The sequence below is a fragment of the Excalfactoria chinensis genome, chromosome 6 (genome assembly GCF_039878825.1).
Source record: "Excalfactoria chinensis isolate bCotChi1 chromosome 6, bCotChi1.hap2, whole genome shotgun sequence".
NCBI classification, from domain to species: domain Eukaryota; kingdom Metazoa; phylum Chordata; class Aves; order Galliformes; family Phasianidae; genus Excalfactoria; species Excalfactoria chinensis.
Window position 1 is genome coordinate 31,079,498 of NC_092830.1, and position 16,933 is coordinate 31,096,430.

Below are 16,933 nucleotides of genomic sequence, written 5' to 3' on the forward strand. Positions count from 1 at the left end.
GCGAAGTGTGCTGAGGTGCCTAATTTCCATAGGGTTGAAATGTTTTGGAGAGTACTGAAGATTGCTCTCATCGCTGATGCTGATGAATAGTGAAAATCACGGCCAAATTAACAAACCTGTATTTGTATTACCCTTCTGCTTCTGTTGATTCTTGGGGGAAAAAGCGACTGTTATGTGAAAGGGTGAAACTGAGCAAGCAATATTAAAAAGGTCGAGAAGAGAAATCTCCACAACAAATCTACATGGGGACTGGAGCACCATGGTTCAAGTAGGCAACTAGGTAACCCAAATAATAACTGCTGGGATTGTTAATGTAGCCCCAGTGGAGAGCAGAATCCTTGGTTTTCTCCAAGGCAGTGCATGGCTGTTTAGGTTTTCAGTGGCTAAGAAAGGCATTTGTAGACAGCTGTAAGGCTGGATAATTGCATATGGCAATTAATGCAAATTGGGAGGGTGGAGGTGAGAAACACCATAAAGCAAAAGACTTGCAAAGAAATCTCTGGTCAGAATGGTTAAGGACAGCATGTGTTGGGTGTTATCATATTTTCAGCTCACAATGGAAATATTTTCTCCATTAATAGTAGAAAGTAACAGTGAAAAATAATACCTTATTCTTTTTTCTTGTCATTTCTGATTTTGTACTTTTGTAACTGTACAGTTAACAGGTAAACAGAGGTTAAGCAAGATGTTTTGTACAAAAGATTATTGTGGTAGAAGGATAAAGGAAAAATGCTCACCAATGTTGAAGATTCACAGTAAACTCCACAAAGGAGAGATCTTCAGAGAATGAGAGTCACTCTCCACCCCTTCTGGTAGCACAACTGAATTACCCTCACCTGTGCTCCCCCAGCTGACTCTTTGCTTGCCTCAGGTGGTTAATCAGAGGTTCAGGCTGTGATCAACAGTTTCCCATACAATAACTGATGAGTTGAAGCAAGATATTGATTTTTTGAGTATGCCTGCACAGTATATCTACCTATATGTTCTTTATCAAACTTAGATTAAAAAAGATGCATCCATGTGGTACAATATGTTCAAAGTATGTTATTCAGGAATAGGAAGAACAAAAAATCCACTTAAAAAAAAAAAAAAACCAAACTAATAATTTTTTCCAAGAACACAAAAACCAACAAAAAATCCCCAGCAAAGAACAAAATTGATGTTTTGGTAATTAATTCAAATCATTATGTCAAAGTAATGAGCTATACCTTGGACTCTCCCAGTCCTTGTAATAATGTAAAAATTATTGAAAAAATATTACCACTGTGATCCAAGGCAGACAGTATTGTTCAGTGAGAAGGAATTTCATTACAGGAAATGAATGACAAAACAGGTTAATTGTATGGGTACACAACAGTACAGGTCGGAGTGGAATTTTAAACTTCAGACTTGTCAATTTAAAAGTTATGTAAATAAAAGTTCCCTACAGGAATATAAATACTATTTTGTTCTGGTGGTCAAAGCAGCTTTTCACAAATGTGTCTACAGCTGTTCTACTTAAATAATTCATGATGGCAAAATTGACAAATTTTTACTCTTTCCTTTGCTAAGATTTATTGGCTGTGCTTGAAACACTTGAAATCTCTACTCTCTAAATCTGTAGTACTTATAGGCTGGGGTACTGCTGGGCATATGTTGTTACCCAGCACAAGGCAGGCCATGTGCACAGGTCAAAACAGTTGGAGGGAGAGGAAATGATTAATCGTTTTCCATGTGCTTGAATTTTTGTGTGCTGAAATTCTGTGTTTGAGTCTGGCAAAGTGAATATATGGACAAAGTGGTGCGAGTGTTTTTCTACTGAACTGACTTCTACTATTTCTTTTCCAAGATTAAGTGTTGAGATAAAACATGTTTGCCCGCTTCTAATACTTGGGATCATCTGAATATTCTTTTAGCCTTACCAAGCATTCTTTATTATGCTTACTGAAGAAAAAATTATCATGGCTTGGGAAATATAAGATTACAAATTAATAAAACGAATGGATTTTAAATCAGTTGTAAAATTTATCATATCATTAGTAATTTCTGAAGATTGTAAAACATACTTTTTTTCTAGAAAAACCATTTGACAGACTGATTTAAAATATAGTGTATTTTTTTTCAATGTGTATTTGTTACAACATGAACAAATCCTTAGTCAATGAAGAATGAAAGTTATCTGTTTACTGGATAATACCTTCAGTGTTTGCACAGTGTTTTTTTCAGCCATAGATGTTTTCACCTGTAAATTTTCCTGGTGTGCAGCACACACAGGACTTTTCCAAGTGTTGTTATGTATAACGTTGATCTTATATTTTGCAGGACTATTCTGAAAGAGAGTGGTTTTGCAAGGTATCTACATTCAGCTGTCTTGATCAATGGAGCTATGCTCATTTTTGGTGGAAACACTCATAATGATACTTCTCTGAGTAATGGAGCAAAGTGCTTTTCGGCTGACTTTCTTGCGTATGACATAGGTATGTATTGTATTCTTTTTTTCACTGAATTTTAAGTTACTGTTGCTTTCAAATGGCCACCTAATATATTCCTATAATGTCTTCATCACAAACACCTTAAAGTTATTTAAAAATTGTTCTGTAAAACTGAAATCAGACTCTTGTTTCTTAATAGTCTTTATGTTTTGTTTTGTGGGACAAAACATATTTTGTTTTCATTTGAATAATGTTCTCCTACAAATAGGAGATATTTCTACATGAATTGCAAAAAGTGCATTTTACTGTTGTCAGAAAGTGTTGAAAAGACTGGCTAGTGAGTATGACCAGCAAATGTCAATTTGTTTTTCATACTGAACATCTACCTGGTACTTACAAAGGCCAGTGCTGGAATTTCAAGAAAATGTTTTCCCCCAAGTAAGTTCTAAGTGGTTTGGATCTGGGGGTGTTTTGTGAAACACACTGCTTAGTGCTTATATCAAAGTGCTGTGACCAATAAAGAGACATGGAAAAGACATTCAGGCAGTGGTCTGAAAGGTGAGGCCCTAGTGAGGTTGTGATGGTCTGAAAACTAAGAAAGCTGGAGCTGTTGCAAGTATAGAGCTTTGAGGACATGTAGGAGGTCTGCATCAGAAAGAGGCAAATGGCATGAGGAGATGGCAAAACAGGATCAACAAAAGCTGAGGAGAACCAGACCCTTGGGAGAGTGATTGTGTTAAGTTACTTGCTGTAGCTGAGTCAGCTTGAAGTGATAGCCATGATATGTGGATTGTGCTGGATATCTTCCTCTGACAAGCTCCTCTCACCCACTCTTTTTCCCATACATTTCAGATTAGAATATTATTTAAGATTCCCAACTTTGAGACTGAAAAAACATTATTTGATCAGGATGACTAGCTTGATGAATGTTTTTTCAGATGAAACAATACCTCACACAATCTAGAATGAGCAAACTTGCAAAGTGGAAGGAGGGTTTTCGTGGCTACTCCCCCACATAGGCTAATGGGATAATGACATTAAATGAGTCAGGCTGATAATAGAATGTGGGACACTTACATAGTTATGTTAAAAACAAGTCTTCTTTTCACAGACAAGAAAGTTATTAAGCTGTATGTGCTTTGTCAGAAGAATTTTAGTTTTGGATGTCTGAGCCTCAAGTGCTTAAAAATAAGTGAATACAGTTGAGACCTTGTGAAGCTGCTACTATGCTTTACAGAGGTACAAATGGTGGATTAAAATTCTCAGTGATTGGAGCTCAAAAGCTGAAGTAAAACCTCCCTTTGCTCTTTCTCTCCCCCCCCCCATCCCCCCCTCCCCCCCAACAAGCCTGAACAAAATAAACCCTCTACTACAAAAAACCAAAAGTCACACAGACTTTGATAGCACCAAGAAGGTGGGAGGGGGCTGAGTTGTCATACATGGAGAATGAGATGATTTGATAGTAAGGATTGTCATGAAGTAGTGTCAAATGGAACATGCAGTTAGGAAGTCATGCAGTTAGGATGTGTAAGAATTGTCTCTTATGAGCTGGGGTTGACAATGGCTTGTGTGTACAGTTGGAGTGCCATTGTGCTGTGATGGTAGGCTATGCAGATCTATTGAAATAAATGCACAGAGAAGAATTCAATTTTCAGGACCCGGGGGGATATTTTTGAAGAAGAATTTTTGAAGAATTTGTGAAGCAAGAGTTTAATACAAACTCAAGTTAGGCTCTGCATGGGTATTAAGGTTGATTGAAGCATGAAAAACCATTGCGAGATGAGAATAAAAGGATGTGGTATATTTTATTTTACAAGACAGGAGCTGAGAGCAGAAAAGGTTGTTGTTTATAAATATATGAGAAGAATACACTTTGGAGGAATACTGTTTAAGGTAAAAATCTCCAGAGAAGACCAGAAGGGTGCAAGCTGTCACTCTTAAATGGTTCCAGCCATTGCCTACTGTGAGAGCTGTGCGGTTGTTGTGAAAAAGCCTCTGCGTAGGATTGTGCAGGCAGTAAACCTGGGCAATTTTTAGGAGTCCGTAATGGTTTCTGTTTATTGCCTCTGTTCTTGACCTAAACCCTTCTCTTTTGGTCATGCTGCTATTTTATGCATATGACAACCACTTGTCCTGGGAGCTAAAATTCTGGAAATACTTACACTGGATCCTGCTGAGAATAGCTTGTAGATAGCAAACACATCTGCTTTTGGCAAGTGTTTGTCATATGGCTACAGTTATAGTAAGAGGTGAGACGTAACCCTTTTTATAGGGATTAGTTGATGTCTATTTATGGTTTTGTGCTTGCTCTTGTAAGAAAACAAATGGAAAATTTATTACATGGAACGTGTGCTCTAACCTGCTTGTTTCACCAGGTACGTAAATAGAATCTTCTCAGAACAGCTTTATTTTTATTTTTACTTTATTTCTATTCTACATTTCTGTAGTTTTTTGTGCAGGTCTCTGATGGAGTAAGCGATTGATTTTTCCCACTAGTTAAGGTTACAGCTGGTTTTAATTGTTAATGAAGCAGGACTATCCCCTCCTGCTGTGTTAGGGGACAATACTACTTAGTGCTGTACATTTTTTTATAGAATGTGCACTTGAAAACAAGTAATATGAGTCCTAGGATGTGAATAAGTGTAACCTGTGGACTTTCACATACCGGGACACTTTTTTGTTTATTCTAGTTCATGATCATTAAGTACACTTCTTAGTTGCAACAGGATCTCTGTTTTTTCATTTTCCTAGTTAATTACAGTATTTAATATGCTGTTTAAAAGTCATATCTTCCATGCATTTTCATGCTGGAGAAGTCCAAAAGGGAACAGATGTAGTAGTTATTCTTAAAAAATTCTATAAAGATTGATTTGATGCAAGCTTAATCTTCTGTATTATTCATTTGGCCAAATTAAATACACAGTCTCATGGCACACATTAGATACAGACATACTTATTCAGAAAGCAGTAAATACTTATTTTTCTAAGAGTTTGATAAATAGAGAATGAGTATGTTTCAGAATTTATTTGTCTTGCATGTATCATGAGCTTTGAACGATTGCAAGACAAAATATACTGTGTTATCGATATCATGTTTCTTTGATACCTTGCAAAGGATGCTGTCTAGAAACCAGCTGAGTCCTAGAGATAGAGCCTCTACTATTTATGTTCAAGTTGAGCTACAGAATACTTTTGATAATATCTTTTATTATATATGGCATAGTTTTATGGGTAGTGTGCTTCAGCTTTTTATTATCCATGAAAATGCTTACTGTTTTTCATATTAATGTGAAATAACGATTTGGAGACATTCATCTGAATTAATTTTTGGTGTCTGATGGGCTGGCTTCTAATATCAGCGCGTAATCTGGGCTCCTCCTGAAGTCAGTGGCAGGAAATAAGTATTTCCAGAGAGCAATTCATTTCACTAGGCTTGGAATGGAATGATTATATTCATCTTTTCTGAAGCCAACCATTGCTCTCTAGGTACTGAACTTAGTTTACATACATAAATTTTAGATACTTTAAGTGCCATGAGCCAAGAAAGAGCTGGATTCAGTAATTTTAAATGTTTCCCGCATTTGAATATATTTGTTAATGCTGAAGACTCAGAAATCTGGAGGTGCTATAAAAACTGTGCTGCCCTTATTTTTATCAGTCAATATTATTTCACATATTTATTAAAAAACATACAATAGAACAATGAGAAGTCTGCAGCATAAAATGAGTTCTACAGACATGTTCTTTGCTATATGTTTGTCATCTTCTCTTGCTCTGGTAGCTTTGTGTAAAGATCCTCAAATGGTTATCCTTGGGGAGGTGAGGAATTTTTTACTGACTGTGCTTATGAGACTAAAAAGGAGCCATAACAATGGGAACAAGGTTGCCACTGCATTGAATGCTCTGTTGGACCTATTTTTATCTGATGATGATCATGGCTTTTCTTTACCTACTGGTCACTGGAGTGCCACAGTTACCTGTTCAGTGTGTAAAGGAAGCTGACGTACATGGGATGTCCTTCATAACGACAGTCATGTAACGAACACTCAGCGATGTTCCATTTTCAGGGCTATAACCACAAACAACTTTGTGCCATGAGTATATCTCATGAGGTAATGGGTTTTGGAACAAGAATCTCACCTTGCTCTGTTCTCTCTTAAATGCTTGGGTAGAAGAGAGGGGCCAGCATTCTAGCTTTATTTCTTCACTTTCGTTTTCAATCTGTGAATTTTTGGGCGAGATTTAAAGTGCATTTCATGCGTTTGTTTTCCTTCTGCTGCTTCATAACTGATACTACAGAACTGATGGATGTATCGAATCATAAATGCACAATTCTGATCTATATTTTTATGATATTAACACCACTGGAAATATACTCTTTTTCTCAATATATTTAGCTTGTCAAAAGTTTTAGTTGAAACCCCAGTTTTTCCCAATAATGTGGAAATTGGAGGAATTGGCCAAAATTAAGTGATCGCAAAATGATGGGGTGAGCAGTTAGAAAGATGCATATGTGTGGGTCTTGGCAGTCATAAAGAGAGCTCAATTTTCAAGTTGGGGAAGGTGTTGAAAGAGTTTTTAAAACAATACTGACTATGTTTTATACACACACAAAATGACACTCCAGAGCATATATTGAAGAACTTGTTTCCAGCCCATTGTGATTGATGGTTTTTTCACTTGTGAAATCATGACCTAGGAGTAATACTCAGCATCACATCACTTCAAGCCCAAATCTTTTACATTTCTATTCTTATAGCATAGGAAGTATCTGTAGTTGTATTTTATGAGTAGTGAGACAGAAAGGTGAGCTTCTAACTGCTTAGATTAGTACTTTAAAAAAAAAAAAAAAGATTTTTTTTTAGAAAAAATAGGGTATTGATTTTAGTCTGTGGCTAAATGGTAATGTTAGTAAATATATTTCTGTATCCCTGAGGCAGCAATTGCCATTTCACTGTATGGAGTGCTGAGTCTCTGCCTTTTTGTTTAAAGCACTGTATCTGGTTCTCCTGGAACACGTGCAGAACGACAGGCAGAGAAGCTCTATGAAAACAGAAAAAAAAAGCAACCCAACCAACTCTCAAATCATTGCAATTTGGCAGCTGCTTGCCTGCCCTCTTCTGGTGGTAGCTGTATTGCAGGTTTGCTTGTATTTATAGGAGGGTGCGATTTAATGCACTAACGTGCATTTAAGATAAGATTCTATTGTAAATCCTGCTACATTCTGGATTTCTACTGACTTTTAAAATATAATAAATAATATATATATAAATTTGCTTTTGAAAGACATTATTTGTGTAGTATTAAGGCTTTTTTCCTATGCTATCCAAAGTTTAAAAACTAAATTTCTGAAGTTTGGAAAGCATCTTAAAAATTGACCCCTGAGGTTGACCCCTGTGGTACGAATTGGTTGCCCATTCAGTGGTAATAAAAATACTTTTATTTCATGATAAAAAATAATTCTTCATAATTGTTGTAGACTTGTAAAATAAATCATTTAAACTCTCATTTTTGTCATAAAAATGATTAAGTTTGCATGTCTGGTAAAGATTTCTTTTTAAATCCCCCTTAAGAAAGTGTGTATTTGTACTATTGTCCATTCTTCTGGAATTACAAACAGTTTATCAATAAGCCATCACAAACAAAATATAAAACAACATCTATGATGTATTAGGTGTGATGTTTTCCTAAGCACTAAGTCATATAGATAATTCTCGTGCACTCTGTAGCAGCAGTTACCTCTGTATCACTATACAATTAGAAGAGGAAATCCATAACAACGTAATGCACTAATTGCTTTATTTAAAAGTAAAGCTTAAGGTTATTGTTTTTAGAATATTGCTTGTAGAGTTGCTGTTATGTATATAGACTCTGATGTATATGTTACATCTATAGTTAAATTCATGCTGTTTCAAACACATTTGCCTTTCTGGTTTGCTGAGAGTAAGAGTTTATTACCTGAACAAAGGAAAATATTTATTCAGCATTAATGTGTTGGAAAATAAGTTTTCTGCTTCTTCCTAACTCAGGTGATTTAGATGGTTATTTACTTCTGTATGTGCTTCTAAGTATATCAGTCAGTTATACTGATACACTGACATATATATCCCTCTCTAGAGACTTCCTGCCTTATCTTCCAGTTCAGAAATACAGATAAGATTCTGGAAATAGGGTACAGAACACTGCCTGTTTTTAGACTGCACTAACAAAGGTGAGGCTGGAGCAATGCTTCCATTTCCTCCCTGTTTCTGACAATACTCTCTTTTTTTCTTTTCTTTTCTTGTTTAGTGTAACAGCAGTAACAGAGTGGTGAAGAGCCACCTAGCTCAAAGGGTTAGAGCATTTTCTTTGAGATGAAAGCTTTAGGTTTAAGTCCCACTGGGCAGGAAATGATCCTGTTTTTTCTACATCTTGGATCATTACTCTAACTAGTATGGAGTTAGAGGAAAATAAGTATTTTTCCTTCTATTGTATTTTGGAATTATGAACTCTTTCTGTCGTTTAAAAAGAAACAGTGTAAGCATCTTCTCAGATTCCATCTGCAAGTTCTGAGCTGGCATTGTTTCTGCTGCTGAGATTTGAAAGTGGAGTTTCCATCAGCCAGGGAAAACCAGGGAGTGTAGGCTGATAAGATACCGATCAGCTTCTCTATGGTTTTATCTCAACAGTTTTTCTTTGGAGTTGCTTCCTTCAATGTTGTAAAGCATGTCTGGTTTTGACTACTTCACTTATGTGACAATGTTGATTAGAAATGTATTTCTTTTTTCCTAAAAATCATGCATGCTAGTATGCGCGAGTGTATTTCTCTACCAGCTTCAGCTGGGTTACCTTAAGTCTAATGCATGGTACTGGTGTGTTTCCTGATGTATGTGATTTGTATGGGGATTGAATTCATTCTAAGAGACACTTCTGCATTATCTCATTGTAATATCTCATAATGGTGTTATAAGTATTGCGAGGGGAGGAATATGAAACTCTTTCCCACGATATAACGTGATAATACTTGTCCTTGACATTGAAGTCATACTGGTAGGAAGGAAGGGCCCTGTGCTCTGCCTTGTACTTCTCACTGACAAGAAAATTTGTTTATTTGGATGAATAGAATAAATCTCTCATTTTCTTAGTTTGTGTTTCATTAAAATAAATTTCTGTTTCTCAACAGAGAAAAGTATTTTATTGTTTATTCCTTTAAGATTACCATTGTTGTTACAGCAACAAATGCAGTGGACAAGGCTGCAGTGTTGATAGATAATGTTGAAAATTATGCTGTTTACTATTTGTCATTTTATTCTTGAAACCATACAGTAAGTTTGGAAATGCGGGTACTTTGAGATCTTCAAAAGAAGAAAAGAAGTTTCAAGATGATAGGCATGGATGAATTCTATTTCTTTTTTTTTTTTTTTTTTTTTTTTGTTTAACTGAGTAAGAGCCCCAGGCCACCTGTTAGTTAACTATCTGTGTTTCACATCAACCAGTCTTTGCAGAGAAATTCTGATGAGGAATTTAAAGTACCACAGCCATATTTTTTCTTGCACAATGCCCTGTTCAGTGTTCAGCAGTCAGTGAGAAGGCTCAGAGGAGATAAGAGGGAAGACTATTTGTAACGTGCTTCCCTCCTCCCTTTCCTCTTGTACTCTATTGAAAAGAACTGCCAGTTTGACAAATATCGTCAGCAAGCTAGGAATTATTATATCTCAAGCCCTCAAGGGTTTCTTATCTGAAAATGGGCCTTTATTATGGTTTTATGGTTTTCTTTCAGTGTTAAATCCCATTTTTTTTCTTAAGTAAGATTCTAAGTACAAGAAAAAACTATTTGTATATGTGTGTACAAAGAAAAAAAAAAATACCATGCAATGCCTTCCTAGATGGGCTGAAAGTTTAATGTTTTCTTTAAGTGTTTTCTTTACCATTATTGACATGAGCTGAGACATGTAGTTTCTGTTAAGGTACAATGACTTACAGTGGCAGCAATATTCTGGTTTTGCAGTACAACACAAAGATTTTGCTGATGTGTTGAAACTTTATAGCTTTTAAAATGGAAATACATTCTTGGAATAAAAATTGAACACACAATTGTTGATCAGTTTTATTTACCAATAAATAGTACTGCTGCTGGTCTTAAGCTGTCAGATGATTCAAACATCATAGAAGCATCAAATGCCAATGTTACTGCGATATATGCTGGATACAGAACTTTTATGTTTAATATTATTCCCAACCTCATCTGAACCCTGTGATCATAAACAATTAATTGATGTTCTTGTACTGTGAGCTCTGCTATAGACACTGTTCAAGAGCATCTCTCTGGCATGTATGTACCTTTCCATTTAAGTAGAGATTAACAGGGAACAGTGGAGAGATGCTGTGTATTAAAAATATAATCGTATTATGATAAGCGTTACAGTGACAGCATGTAGATGCTTAGAGAGTGGATTCTGACATCTGTTGGCCCACTGAGACAGTGAACAAAAACTCAAAAACTTCAAACTCCTAAATTCGCTCAGGTATGATACTGAAATTATTGCTGCTTGGACCAATTGCATTACTTCGGTAATTATGTGCTTTTAGTTTCTGTTTCCAAATTACAGAATGCTGTAATTGCTTTATCTATTACATCTATCTCTGACTTTTTATGGGCTCTAGCTGTTGTTCTGGGGAAGCCTTGGTCCCCCAAGCTGCTTATTACTGAAGTGTTGTCCCTGGTTGTGCCTCCTCTCATGCGCCAAATTCACCCTCAAATGACCTCCCACCAGGCTGGGTCAGTGTGTGGTTCTATCATGGAAAGCAAACTGGACAGAGAGCTGCTGTGAATGGTTTTCTGCATCTGATGTGCAAGAGTGGAGCTGAAGTGTTCTGACAGTAGATGTGAAAGCAGGATCAGGGTGGCCAGCAGTTAAAGCAATTTTGGTGCTGGATAACACTGACCTTAAGGACAGTTTCTCCTTCTTGGATGTCCTAATATCCATTTGTTTTGTTTTATTTTGTTTTGTTTTCTTTTTACTTTTTTTCAATCTAAGGGAGTAGGGAAGAAAAGTATTGAAATTTCTTCTTATTTCTTATTTTTTTCATGTTAAGTGGACCTCCTTGGACTATGTAGTATATGGTGATATTGCTTTAGATTTAACCAGTTCTACGACTTTCAAAAGTTATTCATATCTAAAAATATGTTTTCAGTGTGCATAAGGCTTACTTCATTTAGACGTATTCATCTTTAGAATAGTACAGATAAATGAAATCAGTACTATTAGGTAAAAATCTGTGTAATAATTACAGTAACACTTGGGAAAGCGTAAGGTTTCAAACGTTCTCTGTGCAGTCTTGCTGTAAGCCAACGAACTTTTCAGACTGTTGATCTCTGTGGGATGCTTCTGCTCAAAGTAGGTAAAAGCAGCTTTTGCCTAATGGAAGCAGTGGAAAGAGGGGGAAGAAAAAAAGTCCTGCTGATTTTTATAGAACAGCTTAAATAAAAACCAAAGTAAACATAAGAACTAAACAACAAAGAGCAACAACGTGAAGCTTGTATTGAAAGTTCTAAAAGGTATCTGAATCAGAAATTGTACTTTAGAGTTGGTGGGACCAACAGGTAATGAACTCATGTATGAACATTTGAAGGAGATGAGGAGTTGGTGGTGTTTTCTTACAGTGGGTGTCCTCTCCCAGATCAGAGGATGTAAATGCAGTTAAATAGGGGATAAAATTATTCAATGCTTTAAATATAGATGACTGTCCAATACAATCCATTCTGCATGTATTTTGATGCAAATTTTGAGGTTATTTTGTATAATACTGTATGTTTTCCTTTTGTCTTTCAGCTTGTGATGAGTGGAAGGTTTTACCAAAACCTAACCTGCACCGAGATGTCAACAGATTTGGTCACACTGCTGTTGTCAGTAACGGGTAAATGAAGCATATTTTAAATTTTCTTGACCATCTTTTGTAATGGGGAGAAAAAAAAAAAAAAAAAGACAGCAATTATATCTGTGTGAAGTATGGCTTAATGACACATAACTGATACAATTTATTAACATGTAAAATAGTGCTTAGCAGTGGCTTGACATATCAGTAGTCAGCTGTAGTGTTAACAAGCAATTTGGCATGCAGTGGAACCTATTCCAATGCTGTTTCATTTGAACTCTCTGGTTTACTGAGTTGTTTTGTCACTATTGTGAGCTGCAGTGAATTTTAATTCAGGACCCACTGTAATTCTCACTTGGATGTGCGTCAGGTTTGCTTGTGCGGGTCTTGTTATTACTTGTTGCCAAATGACACAATGTCTGACATTCCGCTACTGCAGATGACTGTCCCACACTATTGATCACTGTATGTTGTTGGCATCATTATAAGCCCACTGTTTAAGTATAGGCAGACATCTACAGATCTTCTACATAGGATCAGAAATAATGGTGGTGTAATAATTCAAATAAGATTTTAACAGATTTTAATAAAAACAAAGCAGTAAGCTGTAACACAGCACTTGAAATTAATCAGCAAAAGTCACTTAAGAGAAAACTGGGGAAATGAGTGAATTTAGCAACAGATTTCACGTTCTGATATTGCTTTGAAACAACTAAGCTATGTCTTATACTCAAGAAATGTATTTATGCAGTGAATTGGATTCAAGGTGAAAATTACTGTTGCCCTTCTAGAATTTAATGGTATTTTTGGAAAGGTTTTAAGAAGTAGATAATGTGTTATGAGATACTCTTCAAAAATTTCTCTTATTGGTAACTATATGATTGCATCTATTATAAGAGTATAGGATACAGCAGATACACAAGTTCTTTCTGAGCTTCTTTTAATTGAGACTGCTCTTAATCCTAAAGGAGAAGAAAGGGATAAGATCTCAACTCTGGTCTTCTGCCTTTGATCTTAGCTGCTACTGTACCAAAGCCAGATATCCATCCCTAAGCATTACTGGTAGGCTTTGAAATTTTCAAGGAAAATGTTCTCATTTCTTGCAGGTGATTTTATCACACTTTATCTTTCCATTATGAAACTAAAAAATGAGTACTGTTTCCTGCCTATCCCTTCTTTTTACTTTCTAGACATTTGCTATGTATCACCCACTGATGCAACATGGAGTGACTTTTAGTCTATACTTCCATGTAGAAATATGTAGAAAAGCATATCAATCATTATAATGCAATCACTGGCAGGGCCTTAAGTAGAGAGATCTGAAGAATGTTGTGTTTTTTTTTTTAATTTTTATTTTTTTATTTTTTTAATTTTTAAAAATAATATTTTTTATTGTCTATCAGGACAGCTAAAGAAAAAGGAAACGTATTTATAGTTACAATATGCTTTGCTTGCTTTTTCTTAATAGGTCAATGTACATATTTGGGGGGTTTTCAAGTGTTCTTTTGAATGACATCCTTGTATACAAGCCTCCGAACTGTGAAGCATTCAGAGATGAAGAGCTGTGCAAGAACGCTCGTCCAGGGATAAGGTGTCTGTGGAACAAGAAACATTGTGAATCCTGGGAATCTGGAAATGCTAACAACATCCTTCGAGCAAAATGTCCGAAGAAAACTGGTGAGTCTTGTCTTACTGTATGAATTTTTGATGCAGTGTAGGAGACAGAGGGAGGAAAAACAAAACAAATTCAATGAAATGGGGAAAACAATCCAAACAGGCTGATCTAATCATTCTGACAATTTAGGGATTACTGTTTTACAATTATTGAACTCTGATTTTGGGGGAATTTTAAATACAGAAAAACCTGCCAAACAAACTTAAGGTGCTAAAGAATGTGAAACATAGGAGGGTTCAAAGAGAAGAGTTTGAATTTTGCGCACTGTGTTTGAAGAACTTGAAGGTTTATCTTACAGATAATTTCTCTGAATTTTCCTTTTTCTCCACCTTTTCATTTGCTGGACTGTGTGTGTAAATGCATGTGTATATAAATACATGTTTACTTAAATAATAGCCCGTGGGTTCTGATTTCAGCAGACAGAGCACAGATGGCCCTGCAAGTGATAGCTACCATTACAGGCATATGGCACTGTCATGTCTGTATGTACCAGTATAGGAAAGGGAAAACATCACTATTTCAAGTAGTTTACATATCAGTGGGGACATTTGTATAGAAGTATAGAGTTCAGCCACAGCTGGAGACAAACTTGAGACAAACAAGTCGTTTGCAGCACTATGTTGAAGTGGGTGCAAGTTTGCCTGGTGAATTTCTGTGTGGCATTATGATAGCCATATATTGTTTGAAAAAGCAATTGAACATTATGAATAACTGTAGCAATCTTGTTCCTGAGCATTTTGGCGTGTCATAAATAAATTGCTTTTGAAAGTGTAATTCTTATACTTTACATGAACAGCATATGCATTGCTACTACGTATACCTATTTTCTACTCACGTCGTTCATCACATACAATATAAAATCACCACCCGAAATTTGGCTGTTTATTAAATGTACAAATGGTAGTCTACTTTCAGTGCTTTTTAATAAATTATTAGTTCTACTATTAGTGCTTCATGATGGTTTGGATTTATTCTGTTAGCTCTTATTTGTTTCTGAACTGGATATAAACTTGGAAAAAGATGCATTATCTAACCGAAAGGTTATCTGGGTAGTTTTCTGAAGAACTGCTTTTGTAGAGTTTCATAATATTAAGAGATCTAGAATCTAAAAAAATTTCAGCTCCTTATGGAAAGAAGGATCTTGAGACTATAAATTCAGATGTAACACAGGTGAAAGTAGATCTTGTTTTCAAAGAGAACCCCAGCATATCTTTGTATTAACAAGTGTTTATGAAAATAAAACATTGTCAGGTTGAAGATAATAGGAAAGTTAGGCCCAATTTTGAATGCTTCTGCACTGGGGTAGAACTGCACCTAAACATATATGTGACAAGGTGCTGAGAATTGCAGTTCTGAAGAAGCTGTGTGGATCTGTCAAAACTTTTGCTAGCTGGACAGCCCATCTTCACTACTGCCATATCCTTCCAGTTTTAGGTGATAACATTCTGCCCAAAGCTGTGTTTTCATTCTGTTCTTTTACACTACTTGGCTCAAGTGTTATCTGGTTGAGAGCATCATGTTAGAAAAGTGATGATGGTCAAGATTAAAACATAAGCAGAAACTTTAATGGGTTTGTGAAAGAGCAATTGTTGGATAATAAGCCTTTCCTGGCAATGGAATCTCTTAAAAATTCATGGTCCCAAGACTTGTTTCTAGATGCAGAGACATTAAACACAGTAGTTAGTGTAGGATGTGATAGGAATTCTCCTCCATGGGTTCATGGTGATTTTGCAATTATACCAGAAATAAAGTATTCGTGTTTCAAACTGTTTTAAATAGCATAAATTTCCGTCTAAGTTCTTGAGCCTTGCGTTAAGGGATTGACATGAAAATTTTTCTCCAAGATTTTTCATACCGAAATGACAGAACTCTCTAATTTCTTGACTAACTGTGATAACTGAATTTAGAAGGACTCTGTGTTGCTAACAGCTCTCTTATTTTTTTGTATTAGAAGCTTTTACCATTGCTTCCTGACAGCAATCAAATTTTTTATTATTTATTTATTTATTTTTTTAATCTAAAGAAAATCCATCTTCTATATTAAAGGAGTGAACAATCAGTAGTTTAGGAAGCTTTCTTACAGGTTAAATTTACACACTGTCCAAAAAAACGTTTATGTGCTGCAAATCAGTGAATATTCATTTGGTTAACCTTCAAATATGATTGTTACTTGCTGAATTTTTGAAGGATATTATTAACTGAATAGAACTTATTTCCCAGAACAGCTTAAACCCTCATTTAATGGCTAGAGTTTAAATAAGGGATGTAACAGAAAATACTCTAGGCAAGTTTTTAAAATATAGTCCTGTGTTTCTTTTTGACTTTCATTTGTATTGCAGCTGCTGCAGATGACAGATGTTACCGATATGCAGACTGTGCGAGCTGTACTGCCAATACAAACGGGTGCCAGTGGTGTGATGACAAAAAGTGCATTTCAGCAAACAGTAACTGTAGTGTGGTGAGTCTTTGCAAATTCATGATTGTGTTATTAATGCTAATTCTGTGTTTTTTTTTTGTTGTTTTTTTTTTTTTCTCCTAACTAAACCCAAGGCCTGTTGCACTGCATGGAAAAGTGTACAACTAGTAGGTTGTTTTGAACAAAAGCTTGACTTTTGCAGTAGAAATATTTCAGAGGGCAGACTCGGACTGCAGTAAAGATATCCCTTCCAAGAAAAAAAGAATCTTTGATTATGTTAGTCCACTGTGTATATCTCTCAGGACAAATACTATTATCTCCTAAATAACAATATTTGGAATGTCCCAGAGTCATTACCAGCTTGGTGTTTGAGCATATGCTGCCCACAGTATGCAGGTAGAAATGCTGGAATCCCATGATGCGTGGCAGTTCATTTTCTTTCCCTTTTGAACAGAACCAGGTCAGTTTCTTTAGTCTTGATGTTCTGATCACTGGTCATCATACAAATGTTTTTGTTTAAATCATAGGGTTGCATCTCCTTTTATTAAAGGAATATGAGCCTGTGTCGTCATAAGA

The 16,933-nt window shown here is 35.8% G+C and overlaps 1 protein-coding gene across 6 annotated transcripts in view; it reads left to right on the plus strand.

The window, feature by feature from the left end:
- The window catches only part of ATRNL1 (attractin like 1), a 403,630-nt gene that overhangs the window by 68,061 nt on the left and 318,636 nt on the right, over positions 1-16,933 (plus strand). For all 6 annotated transcript variants that reach the window (XR_011904014.1, XR_011904015.1, XM_072339810.1 and 3 more), the window contains exons 10-13: positions 2,302-2,456; positions 12,224-12,308; positions 13,735-13,943; positions 16,281-16,399. Coding sequence is in view for 4 of the 6 variants with exons in the window: in XM_072339810.1 (XP_072195911.1) it covers positions 2,302-2,456; positions 12,224-12,308; positions 13,735-13,943; positions 16,281-16,399 (568 nt within the window). In the remaining 2 variants the exon portion in view is untranslated. The remainder of the gene's footprint in view (positions 1-2,301; positions 2,457-12,223; positions 12,309-13,734; positions 13,944-16,280; positions 16,400-16,933) is intronic.